Source organism: Andrena cerasifolii, chromosome 1 (assembly GCF_050908995.1).
Source record: "Andrena cerasifolii isolate SP2316 chromosome 1, iyAndCera1_principal, whole genome shotgun sequence".
Classification (NCBI taxonomy): Eukaryota; Metazoa; Arthropoda; class Insecta; order Hymenoptera; family Andrenidae; genus Andrena; species Andrena cerasifolii.
Window position 1 is genome coordinate 29562387 of NC_135118.1, and position 16718 is coordinate 29579104.

Here is a 16718-nt window from a genome sequence, read left to right on the forward strand (position 1 = left end):
ATTCAGATGTTGCGGAAGAACTAGGTGTAGCTGTAACAACCCTTCCTACAGTGGAGCCGAAGCTTTCGACGACCCAGCGTCGCAACATCACAACCTTCGTGAAGTACCGGGGGCGCCACGTCGAAGATGATTACTAATCCTGAAGAAATCGCCGCTGTTTAGCACAGGCCTCATGGGATAACTGGGTTTAACAACAGCAGTCCCTCCTACGATGAATCTGAACCGTCGTTAACGATTCATTCTCGCGGAACCGCGCGGGAACAAGATGAATCACGCAGTTAGTAAACTAATTGGAGCACGTTGGCGAAGAATGCGATTGGCAATGGCGGTCAAGTGTTCACTGGCACCAAACTTATCAACGAACTTAGATCAACGACAGTGCGATCGTTCCTACGGTGGAGTTGAACTTCCCGGCCACCCGGTGCGGTGGATTCTCGCGGAAACGGGGCGAACGGTGAGCGAGCGAAATAATTGGACCGCGTTGACGAAACACGCCGCTCGTGACGATAAAATCGCGGCAGAACCGTCGGCGATACGGTCGAGGGGAACAACGAGAACCGTTCTTCCTCGACGGCCGTGTGTGACTGCCTAACAACGCGGCTTAACTCGACAACCAGTGCCTCTCTCTTTCCCTCTCCATTCGCGCTCGGAGGTAAATATTGCGATATCACGTATGTAAATTTAACGTACGGAGTGGGCTGTAATACATCGCGCGATTGGAAAGCCAGGCAATCTGGATGAAATGATAAGTGGGGAACGTGGAACCGCAGTTGAAGGCACGTTGGTACAACGGAATTATCAACGATATGTGCGCGATTAATTAGGATCAGTAGAACGGAGGGAGTAGTTTAATGACGTGGTGTTCAATTTTGATCCAGTGGATTCTGGTCCAAAAATCAGTCGAAATTGAAGAGTAAAGTTTTTTTTCGAAGGGAGCTTCGCTTTCGAGAAAATAGACCTGGAAGAAGTTTCTGGGATCGTGCACCTAATTAGGGTTTGACGGTTTTTAAAAACCGATTTTTTTTATAAATTTGTGAAATTCGAAAACTGGTTTTTAAATTTTAAAAGACAGGTTTTATATAGGTACTAGAATTAATATGTAAAAAGGAATTAATTGTTTAATTAAATACGATAACATTTTCACTTGAAATCTAAAACTAATCTTCACTTGAAATCTAAATAATTTTCACTTGAAATCTAAAACCAATCTTCATGAGTTCATATTTTCGGAAGAAAGATACTAAATAAAATAAAGATTTATAATTTATAGTTTGCAGGGATTTTTAGTAATTTCAGTGTTTTTTTTTTTTGGTTTTGTATGCAGTGTATTTTATTGTGTCACATTTTTGTAGATCCATAAATATTAAATGAACTGAAAAATTGTACGGATTTTAGTTATTTTAATTTTTCTTATTTATTTGATTTTGTACAGATAGAGTATATTTTATTTTGTCATATTTTTGTAATTTCATAAATATTAAAAACAAATGAAAATTTTTGAAATAATATATACATATTTATTTTCTATTTTAATTACATTTTTTCTGAAAATTCGTTAACCGTTTTTTTGGGAATAGTGAAATTCGAGAACCGTCTTTTTCTTCAAAGTCGGACTTTGTATAAACCCTACACCTAATTAATAATTAACGAAATTCAGCAGTGAGTGTGCTGTTCAAGTATGGATACCAAGTGAATCTTTCTCCAGAAATGAGTCGAATGTGTAGAATAAATATTTTTCGAACGAAGCTTCGCTTTGAGAAAATATACTTGCGAAATTTTTTTTAGTTCACGTGCACCTAGTTAATAATTAACGAAATGCAGCAGCGAGTGTGCTGTTCAATTATGGATCAAGTGCATCTATGTCGAAAAATGAGTCGAAAGTGTAGAATAAAGATTTCTTATAGATACTCCATTTCTAAGAAAATCGAGTTTGAAAAATTATTTGGTACACGTGCTTCTAATTAAGAATGAATTAAATACAGCACTGCTTATGCTGTGTTACTGTGAATGAAATATCAAGTGCGCGTGCACTTGGCTAAGGGTTGGTTCCATTTTCGATTATTCTCTTTTCCCTATTTTCAGGAAAGTGATTTTACATTTTCGACTTGTTTCTTCGCGCGGAATCGACATCCGTCGACACGTGCCACTAATAATGCCCCACCCTGTACATACGCGATACTTGGCTGTGTAACACCGTCGCAGATAAGTGTTTCCGTCGCCACTCTTCGCCTCCTTGATCCTCATTCTCAACTTTTTATCTGTAACGCGTCTCTAGGGGTCGATTAACACATTGGACCCCGCGATGACGCTATTAACGGGTGTGCATACGTGCATCTCCACAAACACGGTCGTTATTCAATGTGTGCAATTGTATTTTATTAACACATTTGCTGCTAAGATTTGAATACCTCCGGCAAATGAAACTCTTTATCTTATAATTGCAATTAATCACCGATGAACCTCAACATTGAAATTCTCCTTAAAATCAGAATTTCAATATAAGATTCTCTTTAAAATCAGAATTTCAATATAAAATTATCCTTAAAATCAGAATTTCAATGTAAAATTATCCTTAAAATCAGAATTTCAATGTAAAATTATCCTTAAAATCAGAATTTCAATATAAAATTCTCTTTAAAATCAGAATTACAGAGTAAAATTCTCCTTAAAATCAGAATTTCAATGTAAAATTCTCCTTAAAATCAGAATTTCAATATAAAATTATCCTTAAAATCAGAATTTCAATATAAAATTCTCCTTAAAATCAGAATTTCAATGTAAAATTCTCCTTAAAATCAGAATTACACAGTAAAATTCTCCTTAAAATCAGAATTTCAATATAAAATTCTCCTTAAAATCAGAATTTCAATGTAAAATTCTCCTTAAAATCAGAATTACACAGTAAAATTCTCCTTAAAATCAGAATTTCAATATAAAATTCTCTTTAAAATCAGAATTTCAATATAAAATTCTCTTTAAAATCAGAATTTCAATATAAAATTCTCTTTAAAATCAGAATTTCAATATAAAATTCTCTTTAAAATCAGAATTTCAATATAAAATTCTCCTTAAAATCAGAATTTCAATATATAATTCCCCTTAAAATCAGCATTTCAATATAAAATTCTCCTTAAAATCAGAATTTCAATATAAAATTCTCCTTAAAATCATAATTTCAATATAAAATTCTCCTTAAAATCAGACTTTCGATATAAAATTCTACAAACGATCACAAACGCACTAAAATTCACGACCAACAATAAATTAAATAAATACCTTTAAACACTACGAGCAAACAAAATAATGTTCGACTAAAAAATAGTTTAATAATTCCAGTTTGAAAAAATTCTTACCTAAAACTATCACAAATGCATTAAGATTCGCGATCAGCAGTACATTGAAGGACGATCTGCGAATATCCTTGGCCAGGAAAGTAATTGCGAAATGTCACTAAAAAGTAATCGAAAAAAAAAGGAAGAGTGACGAACCTCGATACCCTGATTTCTATGATTTCAGGTCAAAGTCAGATTGCGTAACAGCGATTGCTGTTAGTAGACAGACCATCGCCAGGGTGTGGCCCATTTGACCTTTTTCTTTTCTCACTTTGTAGCTCCAATATTGATCATGACATTATCGTGACTCACAAGGGAAGCCCGCGGTGTGCTGGCTGTGACCACAGACCACGAGTTCATTCAACGTGTTTGCAAGCTGAGGCGAAACGATGACGGACGATCCACAAGGATTACATAGAGAGCACGTTGGTATTATGTCATGTTATATCGCGAGCAACGAGACGTACTTAGGCGTCAGAGGCTTCAGTTCCTGGCTACGGCTATTAATACTTCGGGGTTGGAAGCGCTTGGGGGACGTTCTTCCTGTTCCACCGCGAACTGTCTGTCTCAATTTGGGGGGGATAGCAATGTGCGATGCACTTTCTGACGCTGTATAAATCTCAATCGTGTATTGCACGAGCCTCCGTGTGATGTATACGTATAATAGAAAAGATGTTACGCAGATCTGACTGTGACGTTGTACAGAGCTGAGTATGGTGTTTGTGTAATACAAATTTCAATGAGACATTGTAGAAATCGCAACGTCATACTGTGAATATAAATCTCAGTGTGATGTTATGGAAATTTCGGTGTTCTGTTATGCAAAACGCTACGTGGCTTTATAGAAATGTTAAGGGGATATATTATTATGGAAATTTCAGCGTCATATCGTAGAAATCTCAATGAGATACAGATTGGTCTCGAAGGAAAGTGGCAGGTCGGCAACGAAGGTAGAAGTAGTAATAGAAGAAGTTGGGAGGTGGCACCAGTAATTGAAGTAGCAGTAGTAGAAGAAGTGAGGGTAGAAGTAGTAGAAATAAAAATAGGGGTAGAAGTAGAAGTAATATAAGAAATAGGGGGAATAGCGATCACCATAGTTAGATAGAGACGAAAACCCCCCTTTCTCCCTCGAAGCTTCATTTTCGAGAAAATCCACCCGCAAGATCCATCGATCACTCATACATCTAACTCGAACTTGCCCTCCAACTAAGAAAGTACCTAACTCTTTTTCATAAATATCGAAGAAGTAAGTTGCGCTGAGTTTAGCAAAGAAAAGTTTGTTCCACTTTTTCAACTCGTTATTCCATGGAAATACACCCTCTTTTCAATTCTATTTCAAGCTACGACAGCTGGGGACGGATTATACTCCTCCATTATTAATGGTGTTTTGATAAGCATGAGCAGTGTACGTACAATCTTGAAATGATTAAAATGCGCTACCACATCCCACGATACGTATTTCCAATTCCAGAGACGATATTTTTATTGGGACATCCGAACGAAATAGAATTCCCTCTCCGCGAGTGTACCTATGTATTTTTAAAAATATGGCTCCAACCCCGCACCATGCATTTTTCATGAGAACTACAGTGTCTTATTTGAAACATTCCTCACATCCCTTAACATTAATAAATACTGTTTCCCTTTAAAAATATTTCCCTCGCAACTCTAGATTACCATTAATACTCTTAATACCACCCTTTCGAAAAATCTGAAAAAATTAGACATCAACGGCCATACAGAGACGCAAAAATTGTAAAAATATAAATGTTGTAATTTGAAATTTATACTTTGAAATCGTCATTTTTAATATTTTTGAATTTTTTAAAATTCGGCTTTGCCACTGAAAATTCTGAAAAAATTCACAGACACGTGTATCAATGGACAGAAGGCCTCTGATTTTTTGTATAAGTTTCCATTCAATAGAACAAAAGTAATGGAGCTTAAACTGTAAATTACGTTTCACCCTGTAACTACCCTAGTAGTAGGGGTATCGGGTTGAAACTTGGCAGAAATAGTTTTCTTAGAGGAACTTATAGATTGCCGCAAACAAAGTTCAATTTCGTTTAGGGGCACTGTTCACTATGCTTATCCGGCTGCACCCTTTGCTCAGCACATTCTAAATTCTGTGAATAAAAATCCAAGAATGTTGTAATCTACCTACAGCCAATCCAAAGTGACAGTACGATTAGCAGGGCGATAAGATTACCACGGTATCGCAAGTCTTCCTAATTAAGTTCTTCGTAATTACCTTGGCTATTTAAATAAACATTAACTTCCTTTAAATACCTACAACACTTGTCGATTGATTTCTGGGTAAGGCCCCTCCTTAAATGCAAATATTAGCTCAGCAATATCTTCAGAAATATTTCGCAGCCCACACCTACAACACCCCAGTGGAAGCAGTTGAATGGGAAAAGTTGCAAGCCTTCAAACTTCTGGATATATATTTTCAACAATGCTCTGGAGTCAATATCGTGACACGGACGAGTTTGTTCCCAGTTCTGTCACAACCTAGTTCCCCGATTCCTCAGCCTCTATAAATATGCATTCGATGTACGTATGTACATATGCGCATCGAAAAGAACAGAGTCAATTACCAAACGTCTCTCCGACTTCGGAGAAATGCTGAATGAAACATGGAGAGCCGACACGTCTTCCCCTCTAACAGGGTCAACTCCTGAATAGATGGCCTTCCACTTAAAATACCTTGGTAATTTAGACACCCGAGGGTGTGCATATTTACTATCACGTTACTCGCCATCCCTGATCTATTCTCTGGATCGTAACACCCTTTAAACATTGGCAAACAAAAATTTCAAATATTTCTATATCTATTTTTTAATGCGATTTGGTACCGCCTATTCATTGGATTTTTATTTCCTCCGCTTTCTTAAGTCTATTCCCCCGTTTGGATTCTGTTTTGAATCGCTCAAGGCGGATAGACAATTAGTTAAGTGGCTACACGCAGCTCCCCCGAGGAACGCCTATGGGCGTTCAGCGAGTATGCTTAAGGTATAGGACTGGGGGATTCCCGCACTGAGAGTACGGCAAACGGTTCGATAATCGAGTTTAAAGGATTAATGGAACACCGAATGTTTCATCCATGGCCCATGTTCCTCGGCCAGTTAAGAACCGAGTAAATAAATAGGCATTCTAATTGTCGGCTGTCGATGTTGACGAGGCAAGGATTTATCGTTTTTCGATATCTGCTCGTGTGGTAGCGTCCTGCCAGGCGCAGCGTGAACGTGGAATTGATCGAAAAGTATGATTTAACGTTCGCTCCAGAGCTACTCGAGGCATCGTCGGAATTTTTTTTTTGAAAAGTCCCTCTTCGGTGCACCACTCGACCCCGAATTCAATTACCCAGCCCTAATTTTCCGCTGGGAAACATTCAAGCATATATGCCACTCGTGCGCCACTTTCTTCCATATTTCGAGGAAAGAATTAACCGTTTCTATTTGTTAAATATAATACTTGGTGTTTGCACCTTCACTAATCCGTGCATTAATATATTTCCAGCTGCCGCGACGCGTTAGAATTCAGCACGCAGCTTCAGCTGGGCAGATAACATCCTCCAAAACAATACGACGAACGATGCCCCTATCCCCGTCATGGTATGCAAATCTGCCCACGCTGCCCTACATCTATCAACGCAATATTCCATGTTCTTTGACCCCGAGACCGTAAATTTATACGAGATGATAACTCCATTAGGTGTGGAAGTAGCAACAGCCACGGCTTTCACGAATAAAAGCAAAGAAGAGAGCGAAACATTTCTTCTTTCAGTTCTGGGAATTCTACTCGATAAGAAGAAACAATGTCCCAAGGAACCTTGTCTCGCAAAGGAACCGTTTTCGCGTAAAAGACTGTCAAAGTTTCAACCAATTAGATCTCGCAGAGTTGCGTTGGGGGCGGAGCGTTTCCCCCACTCTGCGTAGTTTCGGACGCGTGGAGGGGAGCGAGGTACAGTACGGGCCTCCACTCGTGAATAGTAGCGATGATTGACAGAAAATCAGAGATTCTTTCGGTGCAAGAGTTCATTTGCAATATAAATTCATTTATGGAATACTCGAAATAAATTTCTGTGTTAAACTTTGATCTTGTAATAACCTAAAATCCTTATTTCCTTAGGGCAATGATAATAATAAGTATAATCAATTTCGAAAGGGGTCAAAATAGACCCAGCATCCGTCGAGAGAGGCATTTCGAGGTTTTTCCACGTGAGGATACAAAGCAACTAATTGTAGTTATATTTTTTACAAATAAGATTTTGTGCAGCCACTGGAAACACTTGGATGCTGTGTCAAAAAATTTACTGTGTAAGTGGAGATAAAAATTGGAATATGTCAGACCCCAACGCCACCAGTTAAAGGTTGACACAGTACCTGGCAAGTGAATATATCTGAGATACCAGCCGCGAGTCACGAAAGTGTCTCCTGTCTTTCGAGCCTTAATGAAAAAATCACGAAACTATGTCACGTGGCAAGTAGGCGTAGCAAGATCGAGAACACGTACCGCAGCGGTTAAGTGGCAGGAGTGTATGACTTTTACGAGTCAGACAGCAGAGACGAAGTACCCAAATCAAAGGATGGTTAAGTACAGTGTCTGTAAAGGATATAGGGTGGTCGTAAAAGCTGCGGGAGTCACACAGTTTACAGCTCTGAGGTTCGGTACTTTTGTGGGATTTCCAGACCTCGTGCTCCGAAACTTCAAAGCTATAAACTTTGAGGCTGCCGCTGCTTTCACGACCACGCTATATCCCTTCTCGGTGGTACTGTACAAACTTTACAAGGACACGGTACCTGCTCCTTCTCCTGTTGATTCCTGGGCCAAAGGGTCGCGGACAAGTAAACCTCCCCGAGATGTTGCTTCGGCCTGGCTGGGTCCTTCAGTTCCAGAACGATATCCTGCGGTTGGCCGAGATCGAGCTGCGTTAACTCCAGCTGGGCCGCGCCCATGAAGTCATCCTGCAGGCCCCAGTCGTAGTCGAAGACCTGTCGACACGAGAATAGCCTGCCATTAGTCCAAGGAAGTAACAAGCAGCTGATAAAAACACCCCAAGCTCTCTGTTTGGAACCCACTGGTACGAACAATAGTAAAATGAATAAAATATTCTGTTAGCCACAAGTAGAGAGGAGCTAATAAGAACAACTCAAGCCTTCTGTTTACAATGCTCTGGAACCAAAGAATAAATCCACGGTAATTGGATTCTAAGGGTTGGTTAAGATTGGACGCTTTCGTTCCATGCAGCTTGTTATACAAAATTATTCGACCGGCTAAATAAGCTCCTCTCCTGTGCGTCACGACCTTTCCCCCTTTCGAGGTGAATTTCATCGACGGCATTTACCTTGATCGTGAGCGACTGAAAAGGGTCCTCTATAGGCAAGGTCACGCTCTCGTCCCAAACTGGATTTAGGTCGCGGTGAACCGTCCGCGACTTGTGCAGCAATCGGCCGGAGCATTTCACTTTCACGTAGGGATCGCTGGCGCCTGTAACAGGATATTGACGTCCTGTCTGGAATTTCGAACTCTAAAAACGATGGTCGAGGATAATTGTGTAATATTGTACAAAGGGGTGAAGTTCGTGGGGCAACTAACGCAGTGGTTCGTTGTGTAAAATTAAATCGAAAAAAAAAAATTAATAACACAGTTCGACAGCCATCAGGACTTGTAACACTCAATAGCCGTTTCTTGTAGGTTTTCGCGCGGTGAAAACAAATCCGCAAACCGTTTGTCGCCATCACCCTCAGTTTTTGAGAAATTAAATATTGAAAAAAAACTGCGAATTTTCAACTTTGAACATCTTTTGTGTAGAAACGGTAATAGTTATTCGGTTGGTTGTTACATCAAATTATTCTATGAACCCTCCTGAATATAATGATATAAGTTATTAGTGCATTATGAACTTTTAAATATGTTATGTACCCGAAATGCACCCCGTTTTGCAGATATCTGTATATTTATTTGCAAAAGTAAGGGTCTAGGAGAAAATCTAATTACTCCACGCGATGCACCAGATATTTTTCCTTCGGAAAGCATCAACAGAAGTGGTAAGTCACGTTTTGCTTTCAATACAGAAGCGAAATAGTTTGGCAAAACGTGCGCCGTCGACAGTGGTAGTCACGCGCGTTAAACGATTGTGCGCACGTTTTGCCAAACTATTTCGCTTCGCTAATGAAAACACAATGTGACTTGCCACTTCTGTTGATGCTTCCCAAAGGGAAAATGTCTGCTGCATCGCGTCGAATACTCAGAATTTCTCCTAGACCCTTAGTTTTGCAAATAAATTTAAAGATATCTGCAAAAATGGCTGCATTTCGGGTGTCCTTTTCCCTTTGATCGATGTTTAAACATATTTAAACGTTCATAATGCAATAATAATTTATACCGTTGTATTCGGGAGAGTTCATAGAATAATTTGACGCAACGAGCAACCAAATAAGTATTACCGTTTCGACACAAAAGATGTTCAAAGTTGAAAATTTGCAGTTATTTTGAAAATCGAATTTCTCAAAAACTGAGGGCGATGGCGACAAACGGTTTGCGGATTCGTCTTCTGCGCACAAAAACCTATAAGAAACGGCTACTGAATGTTACAAATCCGAAAAAAGTCAAATTTTATCGAACTCTGTAATCTGGACCATTCAGTACCATTCGGATAGAAAATTTTGAAACGAAAGGTATTTAAAAATGAATTGTTTTCTTTGCTATAGCGGGGGCAGAAGAAATTTGCCATCTAAGGCTTATGAACTTAAGAAAATTCACCTAAAAAATTTATAATAAAATACTGTATCAATCCTCGAGTCTTGTAAGACGGATAGCTTGACAGTTGACCGCACGGCGAATACAGGGTCAATTCTGACCCGTAACATAATAGCCTTTATAATTTATACAGATCTTGCAAGCTTGTTTCACACTTCGTCAGCGTGAACTCCTATATCAGATTTCGATCTCGTTATGGCCTGCAATTAAAAAGTGGGTCAAACTGGACCATGTATCCGCTTCATCCCATTCACTTCCCTTTTAATGTACACGGAAGGTATTAATACCCGCTCCTAATTAGCCACCCTACACCCAGGCAAGCAACCTTCTCAAACAATTGGCAGCTCTTTAGAAAAGGTCTCTGAATGGATGCTAAACGCGCGGTTCCATTGTCGCGTATACGCACTGGGAGAGGAAAAAAGAGAAGGAATTTATCTCACCGCATCTGTCCATAGCGACCAGGTTCTCTCCTCTCCTGATGTGCAAACGAAGCTGGAAAAAAGCATGCTGCCTCAACGCAAGCTCCCTCCTCCTGGCCACCTCCTCCTGAACGAACACATTATCATCCTGGTTCATCGATCCTCGAGCATCCTCGTCCTTCGCCGCCTGGAAGCTCAAGGATCCTTTCGAGTGACCCTCGCTGCATTTCCCAGGGCTGTCCTCCGGCCTCGTCACGACATTCTGCCTTCCGCCGCGTGCCAGCGGCGACTCTGCTCGCAGAAAACCAGCGCACGTTTTATAAGATACGTGTCCCTCGCGGAGGCATCCTCGCGAATTCAAAGCCGGCTCGAGGGTTCCTCGAGATTTCATATATTCCAAGTGGGTTCGATGCGGCGCGCGATGAAACCGATAGGCAGCCGCGTGTCGTGAAATATAGGGGCAACCTTAGAGTCGAATTCAGGGCGCTGGGGTAATAAAGAAAGTTTGTGTAAACGTATCACCCGGCTGACCTCGCCCAGACATTGCTCCTGAGTTATGGAGCTTTTTGTGTCGCACCAGATGCTCGCCTGGTCCCAGAGAATGCGCTGTAGCAAATTCTCGACGAGAATTTAAAAAAAAAAAAGTTTAGCTAATGTTGCAGTTATTTGATACGAAAAGAGACACAGTACTGTAGTGACTTTAAAATCGATAGTTCAGTTAATTTTATGCAACATGAACTCTTCACTTTTTACCAAGGCAAGGTTTGGAGGACACGTTTCCCTTTGCCTGGCATGCATACTTGCAGCTCAAAGGGTTACAAAATACAAAGTGAAGGAAATAACAGTGGGTTCGAAATTGAACTAGTTTCAGGGTTGGCGGACGCTCTAGTATCGAGGCATTGTGTAGTTGCAAGGCTGTGGACTCTGTTCTCCACCCCCTCCACCTAACTCCTATAAACTTCACTTTTGCTGAGTACACCCGTAGAAGATTTTATTACTTCTGTATCCTGAATTCCATTCCAAAGTTACATACAGTACTTATATACGCACATATAGCTTCTTCCCATCAGCTCACGTACGACAATAATTTACAGTTCTTGGGCAAAATTTTCAAGAATCATAATTCAATTTATAACATTCAAGATTTCTAAGAGATCAGCCTCGAACCGTAAACAATTGAACCCGACATCAACTACACGCGAAAGCTTTCAGGCTTCACCGGTGATGAAACAGGATTGGCGCCCGCAGCACGGCCCTCCGAGATCAATCAATGTAATGAGACAGGAACGCATGATACACATATCGATCCCCTGCATCAACCGCGACCCCGTGTTTTCTATTCGAAGTTTTCCAAGCGACGCAGCAAATACTCCAACGTTGACGTACACGGAGCTTCGTTAACGCGGGACACGCTGATGACTCTTAGGAAAATGAATCCCCCGCGTGCGCTTTTTATCGCTCTTTGACGGCTGGTTCGCTGCCGGTCCAAGTAATTGGAATTTAATTTCCACGAGGTCGCGGCTGCGGGGAAAACAAATCCATTAGGGAAAGGGAGTAATGAGCGGTAACGACCTATGCCTGGTATTTATACCTTATCGAAGCTCTTCGACTTCTGAGTAATTCGTTCGCAAATACCTTTGGAGGAATGCTGACTCGATTGGGAATGTTGTCTACTAGAGTGTGAAATTGAAGATCTTTATTAGTGCATTCAGGTGATGATATTAAAATTGCTGAGGTGGAGGATGTGGAGCGTAGAAGTTGGTCTTTAGTGTTAGAATTTGGGTTTGAAAGAAACATTTTTAAGAGACTAGTCATCGGTATCCCTACTCAATTCACGGTGTAGAATGAAGATAACTGAGGGCTCCAACTATCTCATCTTGTAAATGGGTGTTGCATTCAGGTGATGATATTAAAATTGCTGAGGTGGAGGATTTGGAGCGTAGAAGTTGGTATTTAGTGTTAGAATTTGGGTTTGAAATAAACATTTTTAACGAGACTAGTCATCGCTATCCCTACTCAATTCACGGTGTAGAGTGAAGATAGCTGAGGGCTCCAACTATCTCATCTTGTAAATGGGTGTTGCAATCAGTCTTCAAACAGTGTTTAGAGAAAACACACGAAGATAAATCATCTTAGGATGCTGGAAGAGTTTCCAGAGACTTCTTATTGACCTTTAAAAATAATAATTCAGATGGTGCAACTACTTTTTAGAGTTAGAAGGATTCTAGAGAATAATAGCTACGTTGGCAGAGTGTTACCCCTGCCATAGAGTATCCTATTCCCTTACCACCTTAATCCAACGCTGCTCACGTGGAAACCCCTGACCTGGATTTAAGTATATAGAAATATTAACTTATTGGATACTGAATGGAAAAGACAGGGTACCTGGGTGGTTGAGGCCATGCCTGGCTGGACTCTGCGTGGCTGAAGAGCTTTTGCTGTGCTCGGAGGAGTAGTCCGCTGCGTAATCGCTTTCGATGCCGCCAGCCTTGTAGGACGCATCCTGGGAGTGCACGTTTCCAGCGTCCTTCGACTTCTTTCGTTCCTTGCTCCTGCTGCGTGCCCAGCGACTCTTCAAGGTTGCGAAGAAGGTGTGCGTCCTCTGAGCCACCGAGGTGGCGTGGCGATGGTGCCGATGATGGACGACGCCGGATCCGGATTGTTCACCGTGTCGTGACGGCGAACTGTTGTCGTTGTTCCTGAGCTCCGTGGCGCTTTTCGAGAGCTGACGGCTCCCGTTCAAGTTCAGTCTGGATCTCTCCTCCACGCGGCTGTGGTCTGCAATTTTAGCGTTTCTCGTATGTAAATCTGGGTAGGTTAGAATTATTGAGGTTGTGGGGAAGGGTGAAGGGGTTGAGATAGGTAGGAAAAGGGGAATGTGGGGACCTTGAAGACTATGGAGATCTCGGGGATCTTGGGACCTCGGGGATCTTGGGATCTCGGAGATCTTGGGACCTCGGGGATCTTGGGACCTCGGGGATCTTAGGACCTCGGGGATCTTGGGACCTCGGGGGTTTTGGGACCTCGGGGATCTTGGGACCTCGGGGATCTTGGGACCTCGGGGATCTTGGGACCTCGGGGATCTTGGGACCTCGGGGATCTTGGGATCTCGGAGATCTTGGGACCTCGGGGATCTTGGGATTTCGGGGATCTTGGGACCTCGGGGATCTTGGGACCTCGGGGATCTTGGGACCTCGGGGATCTTGGGACCTCGGGGATCTTGGGACCTCGGGGATCTTGGGACCTCGGGGATCTTGGGACCTCGGGGATCTTGGGACCTCGGGGATCTTGGGACCTCGGGGATCTTGGGATCTCGGGGATCTTGGGACCTCGGGGATCTTGGGACCTGGGGGATCTTGGGAACTCGGGGATCTTGGGACCTCGGAGATCTTGGGACCTCGGGGATCTTGGGATCTTGGAAACTCCAAGGATCTCGGGCACCACAGGGTCCCAAAAAACCTGACCTTCCCCAAACGTCCTCGAGGACCCCAAAACCACTGGATATTCATCTCAAGGACATCCGAATCCCACAAGACCTTCGAAACGCCCCAATACTTTCGATACCCATCAAATCCTCAAATCCTACCAATTCTTTCAGAGCTTCCTAAAGAAACACGCGATACCACAGTAGGTATCCATTTGAGTTCGATCGAGTCCTGCAAAGAAAATAAAGTCTAACGTCATCTAATCCTGCCAAATGTCACTCGATAAATCTCTGCTGTAATTCCATAGTATCCGAAGCTACTTAATCGAACTTAATATTTCACCAATGTTCAACCGATTCCAATCAAATACTAAAGATTCTCTATTTATTCGTTTCTAAATTACGCCAATAGATTTATGTCTTCGAAAAAAGTCATCTCTAAATGTCGAAGTTCCCTGAAGGTCCCTTAACTCGTAATTCCACGCTTCCTCGTCGATATCCTTGCACCTTCGGATATTACATTTTCCAGCTCTGTGAATTTCGATCTCCATCGAGTCTGATCAAAGGCAGCGAAGTATAAGGGGATGATTTTCAAGATTTATTTAAGATCTTTGGCCTTCTTTCGAGGAAATCGAGTAGGGGCACCTATGTACCCATCGTATATACAATATCGCGAGCTACACGATCGATTTCTAAGAGCACGAGAAAGCTACCTAAGCCTTTCATCCATCCAATGAGGACGCTGGAATCACGATCACAAAGGCGCGCAATTACTGCTAATAAGCGGGTAGTCTATAACAAGTTACCTTGCGAGGAAAACATCCAGCTCTACCTTGCAACCAACCAACGACTCCATGCAAAATTTCGTTCGAACACATGCGATCCTTCCATCACGTTTTTTGTTAATAACCAGCCCTACGGCTCTGAATTCGGAACGGTTTCCAATTTTAGCGTATATGGATCTTGGATGGGTCCGCGAAAGTGGCCCAGAAAACAAAACTTCACACGAAAGTAGGACACTCCACGAAGCTATTGCTCGCGTATAGAACTACCGAGATCCATCACATTTCAAACAACATCGAAATCTAAAACTAGAACCTGTTTCCTGATTAAAAAACGTCACGAGCTCTGTGATCGCGTTGCTGGTGTAAAATATTCGAATCGCCCAGCAAGAAGCAGGTACTTGAATACCTCTTGCCTGATATTATAGTCTTTAAACGCGAATTCCGGGCGTAGTCAGAGGTCGCATCACGTACCAAGTACTAATAAACGGTAAGTAGACATAATTACATAGTAAAGCTGAACGATCCATTGAAATCCCACGCAGGGTTAGTTAACTGCGTTGATTTCGGAGCAAATTCAAATGAAAACTAGAACACATGATAGCAACTGCGAGCCGATCTAATAGCGCCTGGGTCTGTTTAGACTAGTCTTCCTGATTTCTCCATATTTTTTATTTCTCGAGAAAACAGAAATTGAAAAAATATTGCAAAAATTATATTTTTGCAATAATGTTGATAATATTTATCGAAAACACAAGAAAACTTTAACTAAATGATTATTCCTGTCTAATTTATACAAACCTTGTGTAAATGAAAAAATTGATATTAAATATAATTGGTAAATTTATTTATTTAATACAAAATTTGTACAAAGCGAAATATTACTTTTTGGTTTTTAAATTTATTTTTAAATAGCAGAATGCGTCTAATTTAGCGTCAGCGAAACTATTTTTTTTGTGGCAAAATCTGTTACTGTTATATTTTGAGATAGATCTTTTGACCCTTTTGGAAGAGATTCTGGATCTTGCGAAAATTTTATACGGGATACAATAGTCTTATCTCCTCTTTTCTATATTTCTTCTTTAATAGCCACAAGAAAGTCATTAGGTACTTAATTCAGTGTACAATTTTTCTAAATTTTTGAATAAGAATTTAAGAGCACCTTCAGCAGTTAATAATATCGAATCTTCTGTACTGTGATTTTCTATTGGAATTCATATAGGTTCTAATGTTAGTAATAAGATGTATTATAAATTGTAGATGTGCTTATACGTTCGCGATTAACTAGTAATACATTGAGATTTATAATATTTTTCCTAGACTTAAGTTCCTCGAGAAATTATAGTATTTCTCGAGAAATAAGACATAAGCAATTATAAAATTTCTCGAGAAGGAACACTAGTTTAGACCCAGACCTAACGTCACGCCACCGCAACAGTGAATAGTACCAGAAAGACACTGTAAAATCGAAAAGGAAATTAATTACCCTAACAAAAGGAACGTCATCTAAATTACTTATATGGGTAAAGAAAGGCCCAGTTTTCCTACCAGAGGATACAGTACCTAACAACTAGTATTTTAAACAAATCCATGAAAACTATTTCATCGATTTATTATTAACTGAGGTAAGTGCCAGAAAAGAAAATTTATATTTCTTTTCTTTTCAACCACTTGGTTGGAACCGTTGTTACTAATAATCTCAGCTCTATCTTGCAACAGCCCTGGAACCCAAACTAAATTATTACAGCACTCGCATCGTTCACCACCATATTTCCCATAGAATTTATTACCGGCTGCCTTTTCCACTAAAAAAAATAACTCTCGACTTCTCTGCCTCTCACATCGTTTACCATTTCAGCTCCCCAACTGTCGCCTAAAAAGATAGAAAGCAAGTGCAAAGTGCAATTAATAAACACACCTAAACCGCCAATTGCCAGCCTCAGAAGTATCTCGTGCGGAAAGGCCTTTACCGAACTCTTGCTGCTCTTATGGGTAC

The 16718-nt window shown here is 41.0% G+C and overlaps 1 protein-coding gene across 1 annotated transcript in view; it reads right to left on the minus strand.

Moving 5' to 3' along the window:
* The window catches only part of Mctp (multiple C2 domain and transmembrane region protein), a 60299-nt gene that overhangs the window by 20418 nt on the left and 23163 nt on the right, over positions 1 to 16718 (minus strand). The window contains exons 3-6 of the mRNA XM_076823086.1: positions 12902 to 13294; positions 10538 to 10807; positions 8683 to 8825; positions 8138 to 8329 (exon numbers count right to left, since the gene is read on the minus strand). Coding sequence (XP_076679201.1) covers positions 8138 to 8329; positions 8683 to 8825; positions 10538 to 10807; positions 12902 to 13294 — 998 coding nt within the window. The remainder of the gene's footprint in view (positions 1 to 8137; positions 8330 to 8682; positions 8826 to 10537; positions 10808 to 12901; positions 13295 to 16718) is intronic.